At 42.0% G+C, this 27854-nt stretch overlaps 1 protein-coding gene across 2 annotated transcripts; it reads right to left on the reverse strand.

Moving 5' to 3' along the window:
* Positions 1 to 782: 782 nt before the first annotated feature.
* On the reverse strand, positions 783 to 27854 carry LOC138773793 (dihydroxyacetone phosphate acyltransferase-like). Of its 2 annotated transcripts, none has more exons than XM_069954182.1 (16): positions 27683 to 27854; positions 24685 to 24873; positions 23816 to 23992; positions 22431 to 22560; positions 21789 to 21916; positions 20452 to 20527; positions 19136 to 19287; positions 17903 to 18033; positions 17577 to 17800; positions 14398 to 14643; positions 13597 to 13676; positions 13297 to 13431; positions 12331 to 12430; positions 10287 to 10380; positions 5941 to 6002; positions 783 to 1121 (listed from the first exon to the last, which is right to left on the reverse strand). In XM_069954182.1, the coding sequence occupies exons 1-16, from the start codon at positions 27818 to 27820 to the stop codon at positions 1084 to 1086; spliced, it is 2100 nt and encodes a 699-aa protein (XP_069810283.1). In that variant the 5' UTR covers positions 27821 to 27854; the 3' UTR covers positions 783 to 1083. The 2 variants fall into 2 exon arrangements, with proteins under 2 accessions (XP_069810283.1, XP_069810282.1); XM_069954181.1 differs by having other exon boundaries at positions 24685 to 24876.

Below are 27854 nucleotides of genomic sequence, written 5' to 3' on the forward strand. Positions count from 1 at the left end.
AGCCAGAGAGTGAAACACTGGGCTCTGCTACAACACGGAATAGCAGAGCAGAGCAAAACCTGAGAAGCAGTCTGGCTGCTATGGACGCCGAGCCAAAGGCATGGCCCGAGTCCTAACAATATAGTTCCAGCTTTCTGCAGGTCATTGACCAGGTCCTCCTGTGTAGTCGTTGGCTGATTCCTGATTGATTGTCAGTCACCTTGTGTTTCTTCTATCTTCTAATAATGGTGCTAACAGTTGTTGCCTTCTCATCAAGCTGCTTGCCTATTGTCCTGTAGCCCATCCCAGCCTTATCCAGGTCTACAATTATGTTCCTGGTGTCCTTATGGTCTTATGGTGTTATAATGCTCTATGGTCTTGGCCATGGTGGAGAGCTTGAAATGTAATTGATTGAGTGTAAGGGCAGGTACTTTTTTTTATACATGTAATGAGTTCAAACAGGTTCAGTTAATACAGATAATGAGTCCAGAGTAGGAGGAGTTTCTTAAAAGATAAATGTGTAATAGCGCCAGCAACGAGTGGGGAACGAGGAGGAAGTGAGCGCTTGCTTCCTCTTTTCGCCCCGTGTCATAGGGGCTTACGCCTGTCTGGAGCTGGCTTTATATTGTAAAATTCAGATACACAATAAAAAATATACAGTACACAGTACCACAAACAATAACCCAGTTTTAACCTAAAAATACAAATTTATTTTAGATGTTTACATATTCTATTATCAGTGTATACAATTAACCTGAAAAATAATGTACCTATTAACCCTACCGGATAGAAAAATATAGATCTTTGGCTAAAACGCTTTATTCACATGTTCTATGGCTTTAATTCTTTTTTTCGAATCTTCATCCGTTTCTTGTGTATTTGTTAAAAATTCTATAAAAAGGTGATTGTAACCTAACAGGCAGCATTCTAAAATCCATCACAGCAAAACACACAGCTTGGACGGACCGTATTAGTTTCTACTTTCAGCAAATAAATTGACTATAAAATTGCATTTTCTTGTGATTGTTTTTTTTTTTTTTTTTTTTTGGCACAAAGCCAGTCCAATATCTCACTGTTAGGAAACGGAAGACTTTGCCAGATTCCTTAAAGTCTTGATGCTGGAAACTTTCTTGAGTGCACTTCTGCAAAATAAAGATCCGTATCAATATTTACAGTACTAATAAGCAATAGAAGGGTCACACATGGGGTAATACAACACCAAAGAATCTCATGCAGCAAATACGCATCCAAAAACCTCATTACAGTCTGCACAAAACATGAAGATTTCCTGCAGAGAATTCCAGGGCAACATGTAATAGATTTTTAAACTTTTATAAAGGGGCACTCTAGTGACAAATATCTATTAGTCCACAGCAGCAATGTGATACTGGTAAAGCGTAGCTGTCACGAAAATGTTTTTTAAGAAATCAACAAGGGTTGTGATCACAAGCAGTTTTGCAATATTCTCTCTTTATTTTATTTATTTATTTTAGTTTCTATCTTTAAATTAAAGGGAACCTGTCATCCCCCGTGCCGGGGTGAAGGCCGCCTGACCCCCTGCTAGAGCCCCCGATACTTACCCCCTCTCGCCAAGTCCCGTTCCTGGAGCCAGTCCTGGGACGGAGATATCCCCGTCTGAAGCCCGGCATCTGCGCTGCTGAGATGAGTCTGACGCCCATAGAGAATGAATGGAGCCGTCAGACTATGGCATCGGACCCATCTCAGCAGCGCGCGCGCCAGGCCTCAGACGGGGATATCTCCGTCCCAGGACCGGCTCCAGGAATGGGACTTGGCGAGAGGGGGTAAGTATCGGGGGCTCTAGCGGGGAATTGGGCGGCCTTAACCCCGACACGGGGGGTGACAGGTTCCCTTTAACACTATACGTACAGCCAAACTGTGCTCCATGTCCCTCTGCGCTGATATTTGGTCTTTTTTCTGTTCCAAAAAAAAGAGACCAAACACAGGAAGTAATTTTTATCATGCGGGTTGTATATAAGCTGAGGGCAATTACCTTAGGCTGATTATATTATAAACTTTTACTAATTCTATTATCAGCCCTGCAGCTTACAAGGAGACAATGCTCTTTGTTATGTATAATGTCGCTCTGTGGTCACAGAGGTTTTGGTGCAGTGTGACAGGAGAGCTGACCATACAATGCAAGCACCTCCAGGATTCTCTGCTACAGAATGTGGACGCGCAGCAACTTTATACATGAGCAGTAAAGGGAGACACCTAGTGGCCATATGTATACTGCTGATTTAAACATAGAAAACTTAAAGGGGAACTCCACATAAGGAAAACTTGTTTTAGATTAAAAGTACATAAAAAATGATATAGATGTGTCTATATAATGTATTACCATATCTGTGTGGTTCTGCCACACTGGTAGCTGTTTGAAATCCAGGAAGTGAAGAAAAATGGCCTCTGTGCCAATTCACATTGTCTCCTGCTCCCTCTGCTCTCCCACCTTAGGAGACAAATATTCCATGTTTCTGTCTCACATTGTGTGTGTTTGCTGATGGTGCAGACAGGGGGCAGGGTGTGATGTCATAGGAGGCTTTGCTGGATCTCCCAATCCCCTGAGTGATTCACCATCTCTGACCAGCCAGGAGCAGCTGCTGCAGTGATTTTACTGATTGTGCAAAAGTCTACAGTGAAATTAGGGCTGTGTTCACACATGTTGGAGTTTCATTGCAGTACTGCAGCGTATTCACAAAATTGATGCAGTAACACAAGTAAATTATGCTAAACGGCAGAGAGAATAAGAGCTGGCACTGCCAGAATACAGCGTTATGTGGTGTTATGGGTAGAAAATACAGCGTGCTATGTGGTGTTACAGGTAGAGAATACAGTGTGCTGTGTGGTGTTACAGGTAGAGGATACAGCATGCTGTGTGGTGTTACAGATAGAGAATACAGCACTGTGTGGTGTTACAGGTAGAGAATACAGTGTGGTGTGCTGTGTGGTGTTACAGGTAGAGAATACAGCGTACTGTGTGGTGTTATAGGTAGAGAATACAGTGCTGTGTGGTGTTATAGGTAGAGAATACAGTGTGCTGTGTGGTGTTACAGGTAGAGAATACAGTGTGATGTGTGGTGTTACAGGTAGAGAATACAGCGTGCTGTGTGCTGTTACAGGTAGAGAATACAGTGTGCTGTGTGGTGTTACAGGTAGAGAATACAGCGTGCTGTGTGGTCTTACAGGTAGAGAATACAGCGTGCAGTGTGGTGTTACAGGTAGAGAATAAAGCGTGCTGTGTGGTGTTACAGGTAGAGAATACAGCGTGCTGTGTGGTGTTACAGGTAGAGAATAAAGCGTGCTGTGTGGTGTTACAGGTAGAGAATACAGCATGCTGTGTGGTGTTACAGGTAGAGAATACAGCGTGCTGTGTGGTGTTACAGGTAGAGAATACAGTGTGCTGTGTGGTGTTACAGGTAGACAATACAGCGTGCTGTGTGGTGTTACAGGTAGACAATACAGCGTGCTGTGTGGTGTTACAGGTGTACAATACAGCGTGCTGTGTGGTGTTATAGGTAGAGGATACCGTGTGCTGTGTGGTGTTACAGGTAGAGAATACAGTGTGCTGTGTGGTGTTACAGGTAGAGAATACAGCGTGCTGTGTGGTGTTACAGGTAGAGAATACAGCGTGCTGTGTGGTGTTACAGGTAAAGAATACAGTGTGCTGTGTGGTCTTACAGTTAGAGAATACAGCGTGCAGTGTGGTGTTATAGGTAGAGAATACAGCGTGCTGTGTGATGTTACAGGTAGAGAATACAGTGCTGTGTGGTGTTACAGGTAGAGAATACAGTGCTGTGTGGTGTTACAGGTAGAGAATACAGCGTGCTGTGTGGTGTTACAGGTAGAGAATACAGCGTGCTGTGTGGTGTTACAGGTAGAGAATACAGCGTGCTGTTACAGGTAGAGAGTACAGTGTGCTGTGTGGTGTTACAGGTAGAGAATACAGCGTGCTGTGGTGTTACAGGTAGAGAATACAGTGCGCTGTGTGGTGTTACAGGTAGAGAATACAGCGTGCTGTGTGGTGTTACAGGTAGAGAATACAGCGTGCTGTGTGGTGTTACAGGTAGAGAATACAGAGTGCTGTGTGGTACAGGTAGAGAATACAGAGTGCTGTGTGGTGTTACAGGTAGAGAATACAGTGCTGTGTGGTGTTACAGGTAGAGAATACAGTGCTGTGCAGGTGGGACCACAATGAAATGATAAAGTACTGCAAATGTTGCCTAGATGTTCTGCAACAGGTTTGGGCGGGGAATGGGCAGGGTGGAGGACTGTGATGAACAGCTGAGGGAAAGCATTGCATTCTGGAACCAGTACTGCATTCTGGGAACTGCTCAACCAGGAAGTACAGAAACACAAAACAGAACAAAAAACGCCCAAACAAATGGATTTTTGGTTGTTTCAAAACTGGGATAGATAGGTAAGTAATGCTTTATGCTTCTGCAGAAGTTTCATTTTTTTAACCTCTACCTGGAGTTCCCCTTTAATAGAGTATACTACAAAACTGCTTGTGATCACAAAAAAGTGACAGTTCTTCTTTCCATTTTTCCAGATGTGCAGAAAAAAGAAAGGTTACTCAATAAAGACATTGCTTTAGTTCCCTCATTACGATGCTGTTTCGGTCCCGCTGCACACCTACGTTACAGGTGTCTGAAGGCCACAGCTTCTACTGTGTTAAAATATTTTCTATATTTATGTGTCATTCATTGTATATTTATATATATCTACAGATCTATAAATATATCAGCACCACATTATAACCATTAGGATCTCTGCACATAGATATTATTCGTTTTTTTAGATTATAATGAGATGCAGGCTGCTGCCACACCTGAGCAACAAGGTTTCGGAATTACAGATCATATGTGAAAGTGTTTGTTGATGTCTCTTGTGTGTCCTGACTTTGCTTTTTTTAATTGCTACCAGCCCGGACCTGTATCTGTATAATCAGTTCCAGGAACTCTCCAGGTGTAAAAAAGTTATATAGATTTGTAAATTACTTCTATTAGAAAATCTCCAGTCTTCCAGTACTTATCAGCTGCTGTATGTCCTGCAAGAAGTGGTGTATTAGTTCCAGTCTGACACAGTGCTCTCTGCTGCCACCTGTCTATATCAGGAATTGTCCAGAGCAGGAGAGGTTTTCTATGGGTATTGGCTGTTGCTCTGGACAGTTCCTGACATGGTCAGAGGTGGCAGCAGAAAGCACTGTGTCTGACTGGAAATAATACACCACTTCCAGCAGCTGATAAGTACTGGAAGATTGGATATTTTAAAATAGAAGTAAATGACAAATCTGTATAACTTTTTGACACCAGTTTGTTTGAAAACATTTATTTGTCTGGAAGGCCCCTTTAAAGGTGTACTCCAGCAGAACAAAAAATTCTTTCAAATCAACTGGTGTCAGAAAGTGTAATTTACTTCTATTAAGAATTTCCAGTCTTCTAGTATTTATCAGCTTCTGTATGTCCTGCAGGAAGTGGTGTATTCTCTCCAGTCTGACACAGCGCTCTCTGCTGCCACCTCAGTCCATGTCAGGAACTGTCCAGAGCAGTAGCAAATCCACATAGGAAACCTCTTCTGCTCTCCAGACTGGAAAGAATACACCACTTCCTGCAGAACATACGGCAGCTGATATGTACTGGAAGACTAGAGATTTTAAACATTTTTTACATTACAAATCTCTGGAACTTTCTGACACCAGTTGATTTGAAAGAAAAAATATTGCTGGAGTAACACTTTAACACATCTCTAAAAACAGTCCAAAAACGTAGGGACTGAATCTGCCTAGTGTTACACGGACATTGCATATATTTATAGGTTTTGGACGATTCCTTGAATTGGGAGGCATACAGTAGATTAATCATGTACTCAGTGGCTCTATTCTAGTCAATGGGAAAGACAACAGTAAATAGACTATAATTTCAATCTATTGTTCGAACATCTTACCCAATGTTGCTATTGCTTGTACTACTCCTTTAGCATCTGGAGAAAAATAAGTTCCACTGGACCTAGTGGAAGAATAAAAGAAGCTGGAATTAGTGAACATTATATAGGGGGAGATTTATTAAACATGGTGTAAAGTGAGACTGTCCCAGTTGCCCCTAGCAACCAATCAGATTCCACCTTTCATTCCTCACAGACTCTTTTGAAAATGTAAGGTGGAATCTGATTGGTTGCTAGGGGCAACTGAGCCAGTTTTTCTTTTTGCTGCTGAAGAAAAAGCCAATGAAGGCTTTGAAACGCGTCCAGCTATTTTAAACTCCTTTTTTTCTTGCACATAATCCATTTTTATATCATCATCATCCATCTGATCCAATACAAGTGTCCAGGAAAGGCATTATTCTCCACTTGAATTTTGGCGCCAAAAAACACACGAGGTCCCGCGGGCAACAAGCCCATCTGCGCAAGCGCAAGCCAGCTCACCTATTTATTGAGCGCCCACCAGCGCGTCCAGCGCTTGACAGCCAGGACGCAAGAACCACTGCTGCCGGAACGGTCCCCTCTCAACGACCAAGATCCAACTACCGCCAGACGGGTGAGAAGTGTCAGACGACACAACATTATTACATTTGCCGTATTTACTAATTAACAACATCACAACTCATGCTGTCACAGCTATCAGGCGGCTTGTAAAGTACCGGAGATATCGCTACTGAATACAGTTAGCGCCTATTGAGACATTTTCACAATAATCTCACTCTATGGATACCAACTAAAGTATGCAATATATTATAACTATGCATCTAATTAACGTATACCTATGAGTCCAATCAGTAAAACAGTTCAATTAACCACCGTGAATTGTGCATAGACGGTACTGAATCGATCCGGCAAAACAGCACCCTAAACTGAGCTTTGAAATAAGACTGTTAAGGCATTCCAACAATACAGCAATTACGGCTCAATTACGACATAATTCTACGTTGTTTACTATATCTATAAACATGTATTAACTGGCACTATACTAATTAGTCTATCATTTCAACCAATTAAGGATCGTTACTATTAAGAGGGATCATTTGGATGTGATAAACTACATATATGAACTAAGACTTTCTTTTTATTATCCACAGGAGATTTTTATTGGTATTTTTTGTTTTTTTTGTATTTTTCTCTTTTTTCTTTTTTAATACCGCTATTTTCTATATTGTATCTATCATGATTTATATATAACACTATGTAGTGTACGTTTTTAATTTTTAATATTGATCTAAATATATTGTCATTTGATTATTTTATGTGTCCTTACTCTAATATACATTGACCCAACCAACAGGCCAATATAGTTCATCACTGGTAAACACCTGAGGACCCCATCACCAATTTTAATTCTTTGCATACTTCTTTTCCCTCTGGTATAAGGGTAGGGGGTTAACCTCGGTAAAAACCAGTTGCAGTCGATCTCGTACTATTGCCTTATTCATTCTATACAGTTTCACTTTACACCATGTTTGATAAATCTCCCTCTATGAGCAGAGATTGTCCAAACCTGAACATTCAGTATTTGATTACCGGTGGCTGAAGAAGCTGGATGCCGCCCTAAAGCTGCTTGGAAACCATGGATATAGCCATAGGCCGTATTGGCTGTATCCATGTCTTCCGGGACTCCCTAGGGCTGCATCCAACTTCTTTAGCCACCGGTTATCAAATGCTGGTCGGGTTTGGATGAACTAGAGCGTTCCCGAGGTTCTCTCATCTGTAATAATTAGTATTGTATATGTGGGGTAAAGGAATATTACAGTTGAAAATAAAAGATATTCTCTTTATAATAAGAAGTTAATGCAAAAAGTTTCCTTTTATTCTGTGCCCAGACTGACTTATTTTTATATATAAAAACTGTTAAACCCCCCGATTAATGATTGCAAACTAGCGCTTTTGGCAACAGCCTAAAATCATTCACCACAATACCCGGAATGATACACGTTGGTTACGATCACTTGTATACTCTAGTATACAAACAAACGATGTGTACATAAACCAAAGGCTTTGTAAAGATTAGCGTCCACCTCCGAGATAGACTCGTCTGGCAGTGACAGAATACTCAATCACTGACTGAGACGGGACAGTGCTGCAGCCAGACGTCTCAGAAATGGAGGTGTGATTATTCATCTGGGGTTGAAGATGGCGTAGGAGGACGCCAGAGGAGGGAGGAAAGGCAAGAATAGGCTGTTTGTTAGCGAAATACCCCTTTTAGGGTGGAAATTTCAAGAGGAATCCCTGTTGCGGACTCTGCTTGGAATGTCGCCTGCCTCAGCGTCTCGATGTTAAATGTAGGGCGCCTTCACTCTCTGTGGCCCTCCGCTGAAAGAATTGGCATGTCACGGAGCCACAGAGAGTGGAGGTGCCCTATATTTAACATCGAGACAGGCGGAATTCTGAGCTCTCTTGACTGGCGATGAGCTAACAGCGACTTGGCCTAACACAAACACTTTCACTATCACTAGAAATCACAAAATAAGATGTCTATACAACCTGATCGGCGCCACCGAGCAAATTCTCATGGCACCGTCCATTCCTCCATTTGCTGCCCAATTCCTGAGATCATCTCCGTTAAATATGCAAATGTGCTAGTTTGGTGCATAGGAGGCGGGCCCAGTGCACCAATTTCGCCTCCCTTTGGTGGTGTGGCCAGACTTAGCTCTGAAGGAGGGGAGGGGATATCGGTGCACCGGGCCTGACTCCACTGCACCAAACAATGCCATTTGCATACTTACTAAATTGAAGGTTTTTATTTTCTGTATTTTTATCTGGCAGGTAGTGCACTTTACTACATAATTCTAGATGGGAAGTGAAGTCATTGTCTATAGCAGCCAATCAGATTACTATTTAAAGGATCAGATAAAAGCCTCTAGGTTGGTATGCATCTGGCAATAAAGCTGGAAATGTTGTTTATCACCAGCTTGTCACAGTGTCCTATGACTCCATCTCCTAGGGGTTAGGCTGTTAGGTATTTAGGAGGTTAACAGTGAACAGTGTGAAACTGGTGGGGTATATAAGGTATATACAGTGTGAAACGGCTGGGGTATATAAGGTTTAGACAGTGTGAAACGGCTGGGGTATATAAGGTATATACAGTGTGAAACGGCTGGGGTATATACAGTATATACAGCAAGTAACAGCTGGGGTATATACGGTATTTACAGTGTGTAATGGCTGGGGTATATACGGTATTTACAGTGTGTAATGGCTGGGGTATATACAGTGTGTAACGGCTGGGGTATATGCAGTGTATACAGCATTTAATGGCTGGAGTATATACGGGATATATAGTGTGTAAGGGCTGGGGTATATACAGTGTGTAATGGCTGAGGTATATATGGTATATACAGTGTGTAAGAGCTGGGGTATATACATTGTGTAATGGCTGGGGTATATATGGTGTATACAGTGTGTAACGGCTGGGGTATATATGGTATATACAGTATGTAACGGCTGGGGTATATATTATATATACAGTGTGAAACGGCTGGGGTATATAAGGTATATACAGTGTGAAACGGCTGGGGTATATAAGGTATATACAGTGTGAAACGGCTGGGGTATATAAGGTTTATACAGTGTGAAACGGCTGGGGTATATAAGGTATATACAGTGTGAAACGGCTGGGGTATATTCGGTATTTACAGTGTGTAATGGCTGGGGTATATACTGTATTTACAGTGTGTAATGGCTGGGGTATATACAGTGTGTAACGGCTGGGGTATATGCAGTGTATACAGCATTTAATGGCTGGAGTATATACGGGATATATAGTGTGTAAGGGCTGGGGTATATACAGTGTGTAATGGCTGAGGTATATATGGTATATACAGTGTGTAAGAGCTGGGGTATATACATTGTGTAATGGCTGGGGTATATATGGTGTATACAGTGTGTAACGGCTGGGGTATATATGGTATATACAGTATGTAACGGCTGGGGTATATATTATATATACAGTATGTAACGGCTGGGGTATATATGGTGTATACAGTGTGTAACGGCTGGGGTATATATTGTATATACAGTATGTAACGGCTGGGGTATATATGGTATATACAGTATGTAACGGCTGGGGTATATATTGTATATACAGTATGTAACGGCTGGGGTATATATGGTGTATACAGTGTGTAACGGCTGGGGTATATATTGTATATACAGTATGTAACGGCTGGGGTATATATTGTATATACAGTATGTAACGGCTGGGGTATATATGGTGTATACATTGTGTAACGGCGGGGGTATATACGGTGTATACAGCGAGTAATGTGTACTGTATATGGACTGTAAAATGGTCATGTACTCACGTTTTACTGACTTTTACAATCCCCAGCTTTACAAAGGAGGCCAGAGTATTTCTTAGCAAGTCAGAGGATAAGGCATCATAGCATTTGCTAGCTCCTGGAATAAAAAATATTTTTTTATAAAACTGAATTTTTTTTTAATATATAGATATTTATATATTATATATTTATATATATTTATATATAGATAACAAGTGTAAGAATCAACCCCCTCTTAAACCCCAAATCATTAAAGTTAGTGACACTGACTACCCCACTACCTTACGGCTATTTTACATGATTACCTGATTTTCTATATAAGTGAGCATCGATCTGTACTGAGCCTATTAGACGGCTCAATGTCCATGCAGCCCTTGCTGTATATAGAAAATACTAAACTTTATACTTACCTCTCTATGCTCCCCCAGTGTCCTTCTGCCTGTTCGCCGCAGCTAACACGTCTGAAGCCATCTCTGCAGTGTCAGGCCGCTCCGCCAACCACTGGCATAGGGGAGACAGCACTGCGACCAGTGATTGGCTGAGCGGCCTGCCGTTCAGAGACAGTTTTAAAAGTGCTGGAGGTGGCTGCAGTGAGTGGGGAACAAGAAAGTGGACCCCGGGGAGCATGGACAGGTAAGTATAATTGTAGTTACACCCTTCGTAAATGCCTGTACTTTTTTGATGTAAGTGGTGATGTAGTAGTGTTAAAGTTTCGCCACAAGATGTCGCTATTATAAGTATGTGTATACCGTATTGCACAGCATTATTGTTTGTTTATATGTCACATGGATCTGTAGACCAATGAGAGTACTTTCTTCTTCTATCCTATCATTTCTCTCTTTACTTCTCACTTATACACTCTTCACCCATTCACAGCACACCTTACAGGGGCTATAGAAAGGAAGTCACACGGGTAGAGAAAGTCTAAGGTTTTTTGTCGTTGAATTCTGTAGACAAAAGACACAAGCCAGAATGCTCTCTACAGCGGTCCAGTTGGGACCTGGCCCTCTGCCAGGTCCCCAGTCTCAGTGTACAGTCTAGAAGCAGACCCAGGCACATGCAACCTACAGTTTCTTCTCAAGCAACTACACTCAACACTATGCCGTGTTAAACCTTTCACTAGAGAGGACAAGTCAGAGATCACCTTAACCCATGCCATGGACAAGGAGAGAGATAGTACAGGACAGTATCCATAGAGAAAGTAAAGGAACTGATCCGAATAGAGCAAAGTTGCTAGAAGCCTATGAACTCTATCTCACAGCGTGGGTGTTGACCGGAAACCTTTAGCATTCCACTTATCTCAGGTAACAAGGTCTGGGGCTTGTGTCACCCACTAGGACGGGTCCCCGACACTGGTGGGCAATAGGTGCTGCAAAGACCAAAGGGTCAAAACACAGGCAGAAGTATTCTCTCTCTTCTTAAGTATTTTTCTATTTCTACCTCCGGATGAAAAAAACTAAAAATGATGCATTTGTGTCTTGTTTTTTTAAAAAAAAGGATCAAAAGGTATCTGTTTTTAGCTTACACAAAAATGTGAACGTAGTCACTGATTATTATTATTATTTTTTGTAAAGAAATCAACAGGGGTTGTAATCACAAGCAAGTTTCAAGTCTTTTATGTTTAAATCAGCGTTATACATCTATACACTAGGTGTCCATCAACTGCACATGTGTACAGCTGCTATGCATCCACAATCAGTAATGGAGAATCCTGGGGGTGCTTGCATTGTATGGTCAGCTCTCCTGTCACACAGAACCAAAAGCTCTGTAACCACACTGTGACATTATACATAAAAAGAGTATTGTCTCCTGGTAAGCTGCAGAGCTGATAATAGAATTAGTAAAAGTAAATAATATAATTAGCCTAAGTTATTGCCTTTAGTTGATATATAACCTGCATGATGTACAGGTGTATTTCCTTGTGTGAGGACTGGGACATCCTGTGTTTGGTCTTTTTTGAACGGAGAAAAGACAAAATATCAGCACAGAGGGAGCATGGAGCACAGTTTATTTAAAAAAAAAAAAAACGGTACGAGTACCCTGATGCAGTTACAGTATAGCTATGTACCTGAGACTATTTTTTTGCAGACATAATTCCTCACTCCAGCAATATACTGCTTGTCTGTGAAACTCTCTGCTAGATTATCATTTATGTACGTGCACGCCAGCTGCAAGAAAGGCACAAAAATACAGGAATTGAAATCACATAAAAATTTCTTTTCTTGCAATCACAAGGTAGAAAGCAGACGGCATTTTAGATTAAGGGTCCGTTCACACCAACTAACATATTGCAGAGGATTTCACGCTGCAAGTTTCTCTTTTTTATAAGGAGAAAGGATAGCCATAGTGGTGAAAAAATAAAGATATATTGCTGCTGTTATAATAAAAATTATCGAAGAATATAAGAATCCATTCTTACCTTTCTGGTGCCCTCCTGTGGTGTCTCCGGGTCCCTCACTCAGTGACAGCAGAATAATCCTGGCTGCAGGGGGACGGCACAGTGACTGGCTGAGTGGGCTGTTAGTGAGTGGGGGACCAAGAGATGTTGCAGGAGGGCACTGGACAGGTAAGGTTGGCTTCTTTACTATTTTTTTTTTATTTTAACAGCAGCACAGTATCTTTAGTTTTACACTGCTATGGCACTCCATTCTCGCAGTGGAATAAAATTCAAAGGAGAGTCAGTGACACAGTGCTCTCTGCTGTCCCCACTGTATATGTCAGGAACTGTCCAGAGGAGGAGATTTTTTTTCTATGGGGATTTGCTGCTGCTCTGGACTGTTCCTGACATGGACAGAGGTGGCAGCAGAGAGCACGGTGTCAGACTGGAAAGAATACAGCACTTCCTGCAGGACCTACAGCAGCTAATAAGTACTGGAAGACTGGAGATTTTGAAATAGAAGTAAATTAAAAATTTGTATAAATTTCTGTTTTTTTTTTTTTAAATAATAAAAAAAAATCACTGGAGCACCCCTTTAAATTTATTGGTTTCATATATGTTAGACATAAAACAAAGTGTTTCCATGAGATTTCATACCTGGTATCCTTCAAGTACTGAATGTACCATTCCATATAAGAACTGAGCCACATTATTGTCATTCACAAAAATTTCACAAGGTGTCCTGCGGATAACACAGAACTCTGCCAGGAGGAGACAACCTTCTTCAAAATCCTATTGGAAGAAAAAACGTTTTTTTTTCTCAAAAATATTATATTAACATTATAATGTTATTTCTCTGGTCTATTGAGGGGGGGGGGCAGGGACGCAGCGATGTTACATAGTTCTTGGGGAGAGGATAGACTTATTACCTTATTAAAATAGAAATGTGTTCCTTACCTCTTCTTCATGGTCTTGGGAAAGAATAAATTCTTTGAAAAAAAGTTTCCTCATGTAGCAAAATGATCTATATATATCATCTAAAAAAAAAAAAAAGATAAGTTTTTTTTATAACTCATATGTAAGCGTAAACAAACAAACATAAAAATACAGATGCAAAAAACGGATGCAAAAACAGATGCAACTGTGTGACATCCGTTTGGATCCGTTTTTTCATTAACGTCCATTATAAAAAAAAAAAAGGTCTCGAAACGGATGCGTTTTTTTTTAACGTACACAAAAATAGTGTTGACTATGTTGTTCTGTCCGTTAAAAGTAACCAATTAAAAATGGATATGTTCAACAGATAGGAAAAACGTAGCATTAACCCAGCTTTAGGGCAAATGGCTTGTTTTATCACAGGGTTAAAGGGGTTATCCAGCGCTACAAAAACATGGCCACTTTTCCCCCTCTCTTGTCTCCAGTTCAGGTGCGGTTTGCAATTAAGCTCCATTTACTTCAATGGAACTGAGTTCCAAATCCCACCCAATCTGGAGACGAGAGAGGGGGAAAAGTGGCCATGTTTTTGTAACGATGGATAACCCCTTTAACTCCTTAAAGGGGTAGTTTACAAAAAAAAAAAATTTCTTTTGAATCAACTGGTGCCAGAGGGCTGCAACTTCTCCAGACGCAGGGTGTTAAGTGCCGAGTGATGGGGTCCGGAGAAGTTGACGAATCCGGATACTTTCATGAAGTTCGCTCCACACTATAAATAAGTAATAACAGGCACACACTCTCTATACGGATTCAAATGTTTTGTACCTTTCTGAAAACTCTGGGCGGATTTACATGCGAGCACCACAAGTGCCGGGCGTATGAAAACATTCACCATTTTGTTTCTGTAAGAGGCGCCAGTCAAAAAAGTGACAGCCCGCTTAGTGACCAGCTCTTCAGTCAGCGCTTCTGTCACATTGTGCTCCAGCAAAACAACATGACCGTCCACCATAGCCATAAAACTCGAGTGCAGAGACACACTGGACTGAACAACTTCATCAATGGATTTATTATCTGGATGACAGGCAGAGAAATTGTAAATGTATTAACAAGTATATAATGGATATTGCCATTATGGAACATTATAACATATAAAAGTTTATGAATCCTACTTATTCCCGGAAGGAGAGGGCTGAAATCCCCTTGTATTTTCCAGCAACCAGACGCGGTGGCCCCACCATTCTAAGATTACAGCAGTGTCTACAAATACATGGTTGATATAGTTTATTAAAGTGGTTATCTGAGCTTAGAAAAACATGGCTGACGTCTTCCAGGATCATCAGCACTCTTGATGTCAGCTTGGGTGTGAGTTTGCACCTTAATGGCGCCCCCCCCCCCCCCACACCAAAAAAAAACAAAAAAAAAAACACCGTAACTATACTGGCATGATTGCTCTCCTGAAGGCTTTATTTGAGTGACTTGGCCCCATTCAAATCCTGCTGGCCCCCGTGTGACATCTACCTTGGCTGTCCTGCAGCTAGGAAGGTCTCTACAAGAGCGCCCTCATAGAGATGCATTGAAGAACCTGACTTCCGGCCTTTAAAAAGCCAGGAGAATAAAGAGGGTCAGAAGAGCCGTGATGTCATCGCCAGCGGGATTTGTAGCAGCAGGAAAGTGATCATCGCAGGTGAGTTTACGATGAATCTGGGGGGACCAATAAAAGTATCTGTTCCCCCCCCACCTCCTTCGGTGACACCTACCTAAACATACCCTAGCCCAGCTGCCTAATTTCTCGTACCATGTAAAAGCACTGCAAAAAAATCACCATACTCGCTGACCAGCACTCGTTTCCGGCTGCCTGTGGTTAAGAAGTCTATAAGTGTATGAGGTCCTTAACCCCTTAAGGTCTAAGCCAATTTTGGTTTTTGCGCTTTTGCTTTTTCCATTTTATGTTTAAAAGTCCATAGCGCTTGCATTTTTTCACCGAGAGACTTATATGAGCGCTTATTTTTTGCGAAACCAATTGTACTTTGCAATGACTGGCATTATTTTTCCATAACATATGCTGCGGAACCGGAAAAAAATCATTTGCGCTGTCAAATTGAAAACAAAAACGAATTTGTTTTGATTTCGGGGAGTTTTGCATTTACGCCGTTCGCCCTATGGTAAAACTGACTTGTTATGCGTGTTCCTCAAGTAGTTAGGATTACAATAATATATAACATGTATAACTTTTATTGTATCTGAATGCTTTTAAAAAAATCAAACCATTGTTAACAAATACACGTTCCTTAAAATCACTCCATTCCCAGGCTTATAGCGCTTTTATCTTTTGGTCTATGGGGCTGTGTGAGGTGTCAGTTTTTGCGCCATGATGTGTTCTTTCTATCGGTACCTTGATTGCGCATATACGACTTTTTGATCACTTTTTATTACAATTTTTCTGGATTTGATGCGACCAAAAATGCGCAATTTTGCACTTTGGAATTTTTTTGCGCTGACGCCGTTTACCGTACGCGATCAGGAATGTGATTAATTAATAGTTCGGGCGATTACACTCGCAGCGATACTAAATATGTATATTTATTTGTTTATTTATTAATTTATATTTATAAAATGGGAAAAGGGGTGATTTGGACTTTTATTAGGGGAGGGGATTTTTTATTAATAAAAACACTTTTTTACTTTTTTTTTTACATGGACTAGAAGCCCCCCTGGGGGGCTTGTATATACACAGCAATGATCTCTCATAGAAATCAATGCTGTGTATATACACAGCAAAGATCCATGAGATCGGTCATAGATTGCTATGGCCTGCTGCAGGCCATAGCAATCTATTGCCGAGCCGGGATCAGCGTCACTCCGACGCTGAGGCCCGGCACGGGCAGAAGAACGGATCTCCCCCCCGCGATCGCATCGCGGGGGGGAGATCCGACCCACTAGACACCAGGGATGTGATGTCTGAAGCCCTTCAATGCAGCTGTCAGGTTTGACAGCTGCATTGAAGTGCTTAATTAGCCGGCGCGGCAACGGGACCCGCGCCGGCTAACAGAGGCACTGCCCGGCTGCACGTGTCAGCCGGGATCAGCGCCGTTCAGAGCGGGGTCCCGGCAGGACCCCGCTCTGAACACCCCCCGCGGCACCATGACGTATCAGATACGTCATGGGTCGCTAAGGGGTTAAAGGGGTTATCCAGTGCTACAAAAACATGGCCACTTTTCCCCCTACTGTTGTCTCCAGTTCAGGTGCGGTTTGCAATTAAGCTCCATTTACTTCAATGGAACTGAGTTTCAAAAACCCACCCAAACTGGAGACAACAGTAGGGGGAAAGTGGCCATGTTTTTGTAGCACTGGATAACCCCTTTAACTGTTTTTTCTCCAGGACTGCCCTGTATTTAGCTCCGTCTATCTTCCAAACAACTTTGACCAGCTTCCCCGCCCTTGCAGAAGGAAAGCTTCCCCACTGTGTGATGCTCTTTTTGCCACTCTTCCATAAGAGATCGGCGCTCGTTTACTCGGCCTATTATACAGCCTGATAATTGTTGAACAAGGGCTGCATGGACATCGTTACTGATGTCTTTGCAGCCTTTGCTAAACTGGCTACATTACCTATCCATGGTCCAGGGCTCCTCTTGCTCCTCTTCTCCCCGGATCTCACGCGCTGCAGCTTTAGAGCGGCCTGTCTTAACTAACAGGCTGCTCAGCCAATCACTGGCCGCGGCGGCTGAAGCTGCAGTGTCCGGGACCCGGGGAGAAGAGGAGCAAGAGGAGCCCTAGACCATGGATAGGTAATGTATTTATTTTGCAAATCGTCAGCCGCCGGCCCGTCGGTAGCCGACGATTATAGGTCAGAACCTATATCAACGATAAGCCGATGACAAGGATCATCAGCTGATCGTTGTGTCTATTACACGGAACGATAATCGGCCGGATAGGGCCGATTAGGCCAATTATCGTTCCGTGTAATAGTACCCTAACACGAGAAAATGAATCAGAAAATGACTTACCCGGCCAATCTAAGCATCCACCAAAGTCCTCAGTTAACTTTCTGAGCCACAAAACCTTCTCAGCTAATAGAGACTGGTGAAGTCCGGGCAGATTCAGGAGCAGAATCACGGCTATCAGGTCTCCTGGGCTTAGCACCATGTTGGCTATTTGGTGAAGTTCTATTGTGTATGCCATGTCAGAAATAAACTTCTGGATATCCTCTGGTGGTCGCTGAAGGCTGTGTCTGTAATAAGAGATATATACATATAAAATATACTGTTTAATGCCCAATCACCATAGTATGCATGACCTGCTTGCCATATGGGATATGTGTATAAACCAATACCTATTTGTTAGATTATATTGAGAACGATTTACTTTTCCAGAGGTCATAGATCGCAGTGATATCGGTCGTCCAAAGTAAATGTGAATGTTGCCAAAATTGTTCTTGAGCAGTTTTCTGGCTTTAATCAGGCCCTGTAAGAGCAATGGGAGACAAAGATAAGGAATTCTCATTACCCTTTGTGCTCACTGTACTCTGGAGGGAATTTTTTTTGTTGTACATTTGTAATTTACTTCTATTTAAAAATCTCCAGTCTTCCAGTACTTATCAGCTGCTGTATGTCCTGAAGGAAGTGGTGGAGTATTGTTTTCTGCTGCCACCAGTAGTAAATCCCCATAGAAAACCTCTTCTGGACAGTTCCTGATAGGGACAGAGGTGGGAGCAGAGAGCACTGGAAAGAATCCACCACTTCCTGCAGGACATATAGCAGCTGATAAGTATCGGAAGACTAGACATTTTTAATAGAAATAAATTGCAATTCTTTTTTGCGATTTTTAAATAGAAGTAAGGCTGGGTTCGCACTACGTTTTATCAATCCATTTATTCCATTTGTGTGCATCTATTTTGATCAGTTTTTTTCATTGACTTCCATTATGAAACAAAAAAAAGGATCAAAACGCATCTGTTTGTTTTTTTAACATACACAAAAACGTGGTAAACCATATTTTTGTGTATGATATAAAAGACGGATCTGTTTTTTTTTTTTATAATGAAAGTCAATGGAAAAACGGATCAAAACGGATGCACACAAATGCATCATTTTTTTTTCATCCTTTCTTTGTAAAAACGGCTGAAAAAAAAACAGACTGAAAAAAAGTAGTGTGAACCCAACCTAATTTACAAATCTTTATAACTTTCTGACACTTTGATTTAAAGTGAATAAACCATCAGGTACCCACAGATAGATTGGCGCCGACGCAAGGAAGCCAGTGCCACAGTCCATTTTTTGAGCCGAGGCCCGGTTCCTGTGTACGGCGTTGTTCTATCAACGGGTACCGGCCGGGGCTTAAACACTGTAGGCGGGCTGCCCCCAGTGGGAGGAATCCCCTGCCCCTCTTTGACGCGGCTCCGTTAGAATCAATGGGGCAGGGTATTCCTCCCACTGGGGGTGACCCGGCCCGCCTACAGTGCTTCGTGTTAAAGCGAATGTACCTGATGGTACATTCACTTTAAATAAAATTGTATTTCTCTGGAGTTCCACTTTAAGGTATTATAAAGAGCTTAACCATATCGTACTGATGTTGATTCCTTGGATTTCTGGGCTCCGAGTTGCTCTTGCACATGGAAGGCCTCTTCTAAGATCTTCTCATAGCTGATGCTGATAGGAACCAGATAAGTATCATACACTTCTCCTCTGAAGAATGGTTCGGTGACAATGTTCAAGAGGCCTAAAAACAAACACTAAATGACTCATCTGTGTGAAGTTTTATATATTGTTAGTGAATAAGATGGAGAAGAATGCATTGTATACCTGAGTACGTGCTCGTTTCTATGGAAACACATTGACAACCATTGCCAGAACAGCTAAGTGATCCAAGACAGGCCTGGTTGCATTTGTACCCACAGATTGCAGGAAAAAACACACATACTGTACATACAAATATACATCCTGTAGGTGCTATACAGCTCAGATTAAAGGGAACCAATCATGAGGATTCAGGGTTCCAAGTTACAATGATAGCGTAGGTTCACACTATGTAAAAACCACAGCTGTATTTCATAACATTGGCCGTAGTTGTGCAAACAATGGTCTTTATTTCAGTTGTTTTTACATAGTGTGAACCTGGCCATAATGTTCTGAAATATGCTGCAGCGTTTCCTACCATATAAACTGATTGTTTGTTGTAGTAGTTTTGTTCCTTCAAAAAAATGTAGTTTTGTTCCTTCCGGCACTGTATGAAAATCAGCTCTAACTAGTCATGTGGGTGGTGTCTCTCCCTTAACTAGTCACGGTTCCCAGGCTTTAGTCACTCCCCTCTGTGACATAACCCCGCCTCTCTGGGTGCGATTCCCAGGCCAGGTCCCTGTAACATCATTCAAAGGCGGGATTACAGCTCAGAGGGGAGTGGCTGCAGCCCAGGTACCGTGACTAGCTGAGGGAGAAACGCCGCCCACATGACTAGTTAGAGCTGATTTGCATACAGAGCGGGAAAGAATAAAACTATGTTTTTGGGGAGATGGAGGCAACAGCAAACAAGCTATGGTAGTAAATGCTGCAGCATGCTTCAGAACATCATTATTGTAACTCGGAACCCTAAATTCCCATGATTGGTTCCCTTTAATATCTAGGAGAAAACTGAAAAAAAAAAAAAAAAAAAAAAAAAAAATACAAATACCCGAAAAATACCCAAAGGCCAAAAAAAGCCCAAAAAGCTGCAGCTTTAAAGCGAATGTACAGGTAAATCGCTTTAAGATTTTTATACCAATAGACCGGTGCCGGCGGTACATTCACTTTAAGTTGTGTTCTACATACATTTTATTCACCGCACACCAGTTTTATAGTGTGCAAAAGTCATTCCCCATTTCTCATGGTCATGGGCATCCATACATACCTAGCCTTGGGTGTATCGTCTTGCCTGTTCTACTCCTTTGGCCTTCAATGAAAAACTCCAGTGGTGCATACCCATTCTGTAAATAGAAGCATATATTCCAGTGCATACAGGCTGTTTCAGATTGTTATATATTTTATCTACTTTACTAACATGAAACAATAAAATCAGTCTATTCCAATGCCAAAATGGATTTGGAAATGGATTTATTTCTGGAACACATGGAAAATGCATACTCAAATCCCTCTAAATGCCCTCTGTAAAAAAAAAAAAAAAAAAAATAGAAAAAACGAGAGGGGGCGGGTGAATGATGTGAGCACTGCATGCAGGGAAAACCACTCCCCCACACACTGTCCAATAGCTGTCCAATGTCACCGCAACACCCGAGAAGTTGGCATTATTTACTTTTTCTAAGAACTGTACAAATATCAGTAGTGGGCTGAGAAGTAAAATAAAAAAAAAACAAGATCATAAGCAAGGTGTGCACAAAATTCACTCCAGGACAATATTCTGAAATAACACATATTATTTGGCCGTGAAATGACTGTCATCCAAAAGAGCGTCCGTCAAACGGCCAAAAGTAGATGTTGTATGGTCGTGGCCTATGGCTTTAAGTGTGAGCCTAAAGCATGGAAGTCCAGGAATCCTCTCCAGTAAATAAAAGGGTAAAAAAAACAAAATGTAAGATGGTGGGAATGAGCAGATTTGTTACTAAACCCCAACTGGATAAAGACACGTCTCTCCTATAGAAGTCTGTCCAAAAAATAAATGCAGAACAGCAACTCAGACTAAGCTGTCCCCATACAATAAACAGCATTGAAGATCTTAGGGTAGGTTCACACCTGTCTCACTCATGAATGAATCCATAATAAATGAAGGGAAAAGCACAAACTGACTGCAAAAGTATTAGGTTTTTTTAATGGTCTGTTTGCATTTTGGCTTTTGTCCACTGACTTGTGGCCATCTGTTTGCATATCAGTTTATAGTCCTTCATGGTTTCTCACTTATTGCAAACGGATGCAGGTGGAAATTCCGTTTAAATCAGTCAGCGGAACACTGACGGATTTGATGAAAATGGAGCACAACTGATGCAAACGGAGCACAACTGATGCAAACCGAGCACAACTGATGCAAACGGAGCACAACTGATGCAAACCGAGCACAATAAAAAAAAACATGGAAGTCAATGGGGAATATGATGGATCTGCTAGGCATTAAAATATTTTAAACACCCACATCAATAAATTTACAAAATAGCAGTGATAGATTTATGGTGTATTTGGGCAAAGGGCTAATAAATAGATGTTTAACGTAGGGCACTGTGATTGGAAACAACTAACCCGAAGCATTGTCTTCACATACTCTGAAAATACGGCCCAGTAAAGTTTCTCCCCATGGAATGTGCGCTTTATGAAGAAGGCTCCAGACATGCGGAGATACGGTCCAACAAATTTCATACGACTGAGGTCTACACCATGAAGAAAAAAAAAATCTAAGAAAATGACAATCTTTAGGCAGAGAAGATCCATTCTTTTAAATAGGTTAACCCAGGATAAAAAGTTATCTCCATAGAGACTAAATGGAGCACTGGCCGCATATGCCATGTCGGGGACAACTGGCTGCCAATTTTGGGATTTGTGGAGATCCCAGTATTCAGAACCACACAGATCCCCTAGTTATGCCCTATCCATTAAATAAGGGATAACTCTTGATCTTGGGATAACCAATTTAAAGGGGTTGGCCACTTTATAGTAAAATGATGAAGTGAACAGTATTAGTAAGTGTACTCTCTGTATATACTGACATCAGCTCCCTGTGTACCCCATACAGTTAAATCGGACTCCCCTCCTCCAGGCTGTGCTGCCCTGCTCTGTGGTGAGTCTGTCCATAATATGGCCGACATGGAGGAGCATGTGACCATGCCCCACCCCCCAATGTCCACCACTGAGCCTGTATATGCCTATGATATGCTTTTACTGTACCTTCTCCCGCAGCAATGACTGGAATGGCCAAGTCATAAGTAAACATAATGTATGATATCAACAAGAAGTCAATATAGCTCCGATGACTTGGTAGCAGCACAACCGGATGCTCTTGAATAGCTTGTGCCAACTGCAAAACAGGAGTAAAAATCAATTAATAGATGACAAGGAGGCTATGACTTTTGGAAAGCATGCCATCAAAGGACTGGCTCCTTAAAGGGAACCTGTCACCCCCCGTGTCGGGGTGACAGGCTCCCGACCCCCCGCTACAGCCCCCTATACTCACCTGATCCCGCCTGGTCCCGCTTCTGGATCCGGTCGGGTCACGGAGATATCAGCCGCTGCACTCATCTGTGTTGCACTCATCTCCCAGCGCGTGCCGGGCTGCAGCGGCTGATATCTCCGTGACCCGACCGGATCCCGAAGCGGGACCCGGTGGGATCAGGTGAGTATAGGGGGCTGTAGCGGGGGGTCGGGAGCCTGTCACCCCGGCACGGGGGGTGACAGGTTCCCTTTAAGACAACTCTGTGTGTATGCCCTAACCGGGAATATGGACATCATATAGGGGGTTCCTGTGGCTCCTGCTAAGAAGGACTTGAGTAGAGATGAGCAAACTTTTCAAAAAAAGTTTGGTTTGGCAGGTTCGCCGAACTTTACTGCAAAGTGCTCCCAAACCGAATCTTAAAGTGTAACTGTCATTAAAATTTTTTTTTTTTTTTTTTGCAGAAATCAAGTACAAGTGGTTTTAAGAAACTCTGCAATAGGTTTGATTAGGCAAAAAAATACTTTTTCCCAGCCTCACCCCCCCCCTCACTTCTTATCTGCGCATTATCAGGCAAAGCCGTCTTCATTACACAGGAGCAAAGTGAAGATGGGTTTGCTGAGTCTGTTATAACCTATGGAGGGGGGAGGGGCTGAGGGGGATGAGTGAGCAGGGAGAGCAGAGAAGCAGCTGTACAGTTTGGAGACTGTCTGAATTCAAAGGGTTAAAATCACCCAGGAGAGCTGTGGACAACATTTAGCAAACTCACAGCTACACAGATTACATATACTGCTATCCTTAAACTTTCTTATATCTCTACCTAATCAACCTTCTCTCTCCCTGCCTCTCTTTCCCTGCCACTACCTATCTATTCATCTACAACGTGCGTGTGTTGAGTTCACTGACCAGGAGGAAGGGGAACGTTTAAACTGATCCTATTCATTTGAATGGAACAGATTGTATTGTATCTGAAAGCCAGTTCTCCGTACGGGAGAACACAGCCAGTGTCTTGCAGTAATCAAAAAAACTATTTTTTCAATTTAGTACCTGATGTGTCCTTACACCATGTAGAACGCAGCCTAAAAAATGTAAGTTCTGACTGTTGAGTCGTGAAATCACTTACCCGCTGTATGCCTTCCGGGTTGACAAACACTTTCTGGTAAAGACGTTTGAAGGTTTTACTCAAGCTGAGGGCAAATATTCGGATGGCTCCCAGCTTTAAGTTATGGCCCATTTCATCAAGGATCTGAGCTGCTTGTTTATGAAGGACATTGAATGGTTCTCCAGACTCCACGCTAATCTGAAGACCGGGACATGAAAGAGAAAAAATGTGAAGGTTAATGTTTGGGTATTCTGCAACGTTAGTGAATAAAGGGGTGCTCCAGCCTAAAACATGTATTTATGGCTCTGGAGTTACACAAACAACATAGCTTGTGGGATTATGCTACTTGCCATTGAAGTCAATGGGAGTTGCGCAAACTGGCCAGGAGTCCTTGATCTGATGCTAAATGCAGGTCCCACAGGTGGTTCAACATTATATTACCAGTGGCTGAAGAAGTTGGATGCATCCCTAAGGAGTCCTGGTGGATACAGGTATAGATTATTGCTTTCCCGGACTCCAAAGGGCTGAATCTAACCTCTTCAGCCATCATTAATCAAATGCCAAACTACTGAACACGAACATAGTTCAGTTGCGCTAATCTCTATTTCTTTTCCTTAATCGTATCTGATTTCAGCAATTTTTTTTATACTGGTATAAGCTATGTTCCGACTTCAGGAATATATCGGCATAAGGCGGCCATCTTGTTAAATAGACGGCCACTAATAGGGACCGTTTATTAGTGGCCATCTATATAACAAGATATGATATTTTCCTGAAGTCGGAACATAGCGCAAAGCCGCAACAGACTATATATGTGTGAACATGCCCTTAGAGTTTTCATAGATTTTAAAAAACAGCAGGTTCAAGAGAATCAGTTTCGGGCTGCCCACCTTTTTAATGACCTGCTGCAGATTGTCAGACTCAAGAACCAAAGCTTTAAGGGCACTTGGGGTACATGGAGTAAGGTTCTTATAAATAACTGGCGTAAAACTCTTTATAGCGTATCGGACATCACTTGACGTGCGTCGCTCTTCCAGTATATCTTCGAATGCCTCTCTTGTGTTGCCGGTTATATCCTTCTGCTGAAAACAATACAGAAGATCACTAATACTTAAAAAAAAAAAAAAAAAAAAAAAAAGCAACAAAGAAAACAAGGACCCTGCTTCCTCTCCTATTCTGAGCAAGTACTGGTTAAGTAATTTTTCAGGACTGTACTGTATATCATTTTTTGCAGATCTATTAAAAAAAAAAAATGGAAAGGTGATAATTTAAATTAAGGTGATCTGTATTTTTTTGCGGATATAACATCCATAATGTTCCACCACAATTGGGGATCCCATGTCCAATTTTTTTTTTTTTTTTTTGCAGAAGTGGGTGGATAGTGGGTATAGCCTCTCTGCCTGTCAATCATCCCCGCACTGCACGCTGACAGGATGAGAGCCATGACTAGCCCCAGGTGGCTCCCCGCCCAGATGACTAGTTGCCACCCCTCTACCTGCCTTGCACGACTGGATTAAACTTCTTTTTCTCCCGGCAAAGCCACCGCTGCAGGGAACCATATCAGTCCAATCGTGCTGATTGATTCCCTTTAAATCCATAGGGCACAGGTTTTACCATCATTTGCACAAAATAGAAGAACAATACTTGATTCACTGGTTGGGAGGAGAAGAGTGGCCCACAGAGGGCAAAAGGCCATCTGGCATTTGCCAGAACTGCCAGATGGCCAGTCTGGCCCTGCACGGGTTACAGAGCTCCTATAGAACATTAGTATCTACCGCCATATGGTCACTCACTGTATTGGGAGGAGGGATAGTTGTTCTATGGGGCCTTGTATTAGATAGAATATAAGAAGTCACAGTGTGTAGGGATTAGTAAGCTCTGTTGGTGTTATTAATAAGTGCAGGACTGTATTATGCAGAGATGTCATAATATATACATACTACTGATTCAGCTGGGTCAGGGGTGATGCATGTATTGTTATATACTAGAGATGAGCAAAGGTGAATTTGCCCTCAATTCGCCTTGTTCTGCAAAGCAAATGTAGAAGCGCACAAATGTAGTAGCGCACAAATGTAGTAGCGCACAAATGTAGAAGCGCACAGTAGAAGCGTACGTTTTCGTCTATGCACATGCGTACAGATTATCCGGTGCAAAGCGTAAATTCCACCATTGCATACGTTTTGGTGTAGAGTTACACACATGCATACAGATTATCAGGAGAAAATCGTATATTCACAGTCGTGTACGCTTTGGTCTACACACATGCGTACAGATTATCAGGTGTAAAGCATAAATTGCGCAGTTGCGTACATCGCAAGATAAATGTTTGCATGTTCGAATTTATTCAAAAATGATAATTATACCCATTCCGATCATCGAACAAATTGTTCATGATGAGCGAACACGAACAATTAGCGTCATGTTCGTACAAACATATAAACATTTACGAACATGTTCGCTCATCACTACTAATGAATTAGCAGGGGAAGGGTTAATGCGTCTATAGGTATATATACTATTGAACTAGCAGGGGTGATGCGTCTATAGGTATATACATACTACTGAATTAGCAGGGGGAGGGGTAATGCATCTATAGGTATATATACTACTGAACTAGCAGGGGGAGGGGTGATACATCAATATAGGTATATATACTAGTGAAGTAGCAGGGTGAGGGGTAATGCGTGTTTAGGTATATATACTACTGAATTAGCAGGGGGAGGGGTAATGCATCTATAGGTATATATACTACTGAATTAGCAGGGGCAGGGGTGATACATCTATAGGTATATATATATATATATATATATATATATATATATATATATACTACTGAATTAGCAGGGGCAGGGGTGATACATCTATAGGTATATATTTATATATATATATATATATATATATATATACTACTGAATTAGCAGGGTGAGGGGTAATGCGTGTATAGGTATATATACTACTGAATTAGCAGGGGCAGGGGTGATACATCTATAGGTATATATATATATATATATATATATATATATATATATATATATATACTACTGAATTAGCAGGGTGAGGGGTAATGCGTGTATAGGTATATATACTAGTGAATTAGCAGGGGCAGGGGTGATACATCTATAGGTATATATATATATATATATATATATATATATACTACTGAATTAGCAGGGTGAGGGGTAATGCGTGTATAGGTATATATACTACTGAATTAGCAGGGTGGGGGGTGATCTATAGGTATATACAGTATATACTACTGAATTAGCAGGGTGAGGGGTAATGCGTGTATAGGTATATATACTACTGAATTAGCAGGGGCAGGGGTGATGAGTGTATAGGTATATATACTACTGAATTAGCAGGGGCAGGGGTATCAATCATGTACAGATGAGGGTGGTGTCTATTAAAACCATATAAAAGCAAACAATGGAATATAAGCAGAAAGCTGGAGAAGTGGCTATATACTGTATACTATACAGTATATAGCATCCCTGTTGTATATGACTTATAATATGGGGACATTTTGTGTTCTCCACCATTATGGGAATTTGGGAACTGATGGTGTCCCTGAGCAGGTGCCCCCAGTGCCAATGTGTCAGGCGTCAGTGCTTCCCCCTCCAGGATGCTATACGCAGATCTCTCATCACTTGGTAACCTGAATACTGGAAGAAAACAAACCAGTGAAGGATTAGCAGCTGAATTCGCCTGCAGAACAGTCTGGACAGGACCTCATAGAGCTGCAGTAGGTGCCAGCCAGCAGGTCACCGATCATAGTCTGGGCTAACAAACCAAAGTTCACACCACCGTCAGCGACCTCCGGATTAACCCTGTCCTCTCCGGCCGTCCCTATCTGTGCAGCTATGTGCAGGAATGACGACTCCAACTTACTAAGGAGAACTTCCCCATCACCGGCGGCTTTGCCATCACGACCGCAGCTCTGCTGGTTACTGGGATCCAGCTGCCTGTGCACCCATGGGACGTGCAGGGGAGTGGGCGAGCAGCAGACGGGAGGCACCCGGAGTGCATCTCCTCCTCCGACGCTGCCAAGTCTAATCCTCCT

This window comes from Dendropsophus ebraccatus, chromosome 15 (genome assembly GCF_027789765.1).
Source record: "Dendropsophus ebraccatus isolate aDenEbr1 chromosome 15, aDenEbr1.pat, whole genome shotgun sequence".
In the NCBI taxonomy this organism is placed as follows: Eukaryota; Metazoa; Chordata; class Amphibia; order Anura; family Hylidae; genus Dendropsophus; species Dendropsophus ebraccatus.

Coding starts and splice junctions, on each gene's coding strand:
- LOC138773793 (XM_069954181.1), bottom strand. CDS start 27,820: ATGCACTCCGGGTGCCTCCCGTCTGCTGCTCGCCCACTCCCCTGCACG. Junction 10,381..12,330: donor CTGCAAAAAAATAGTCTCAG/GTACATAGCTAT, acceptor TTTTTATTCCAG/GAGCTAGCAAATGCTATGAT. Junction 1,122..5,940: donor ACAAGCAATAGCAACATTGG/GTAAGATGTTCG, acceptor TTTATTTTGCAG/AAGTGCACTCAAGAAAGTTT.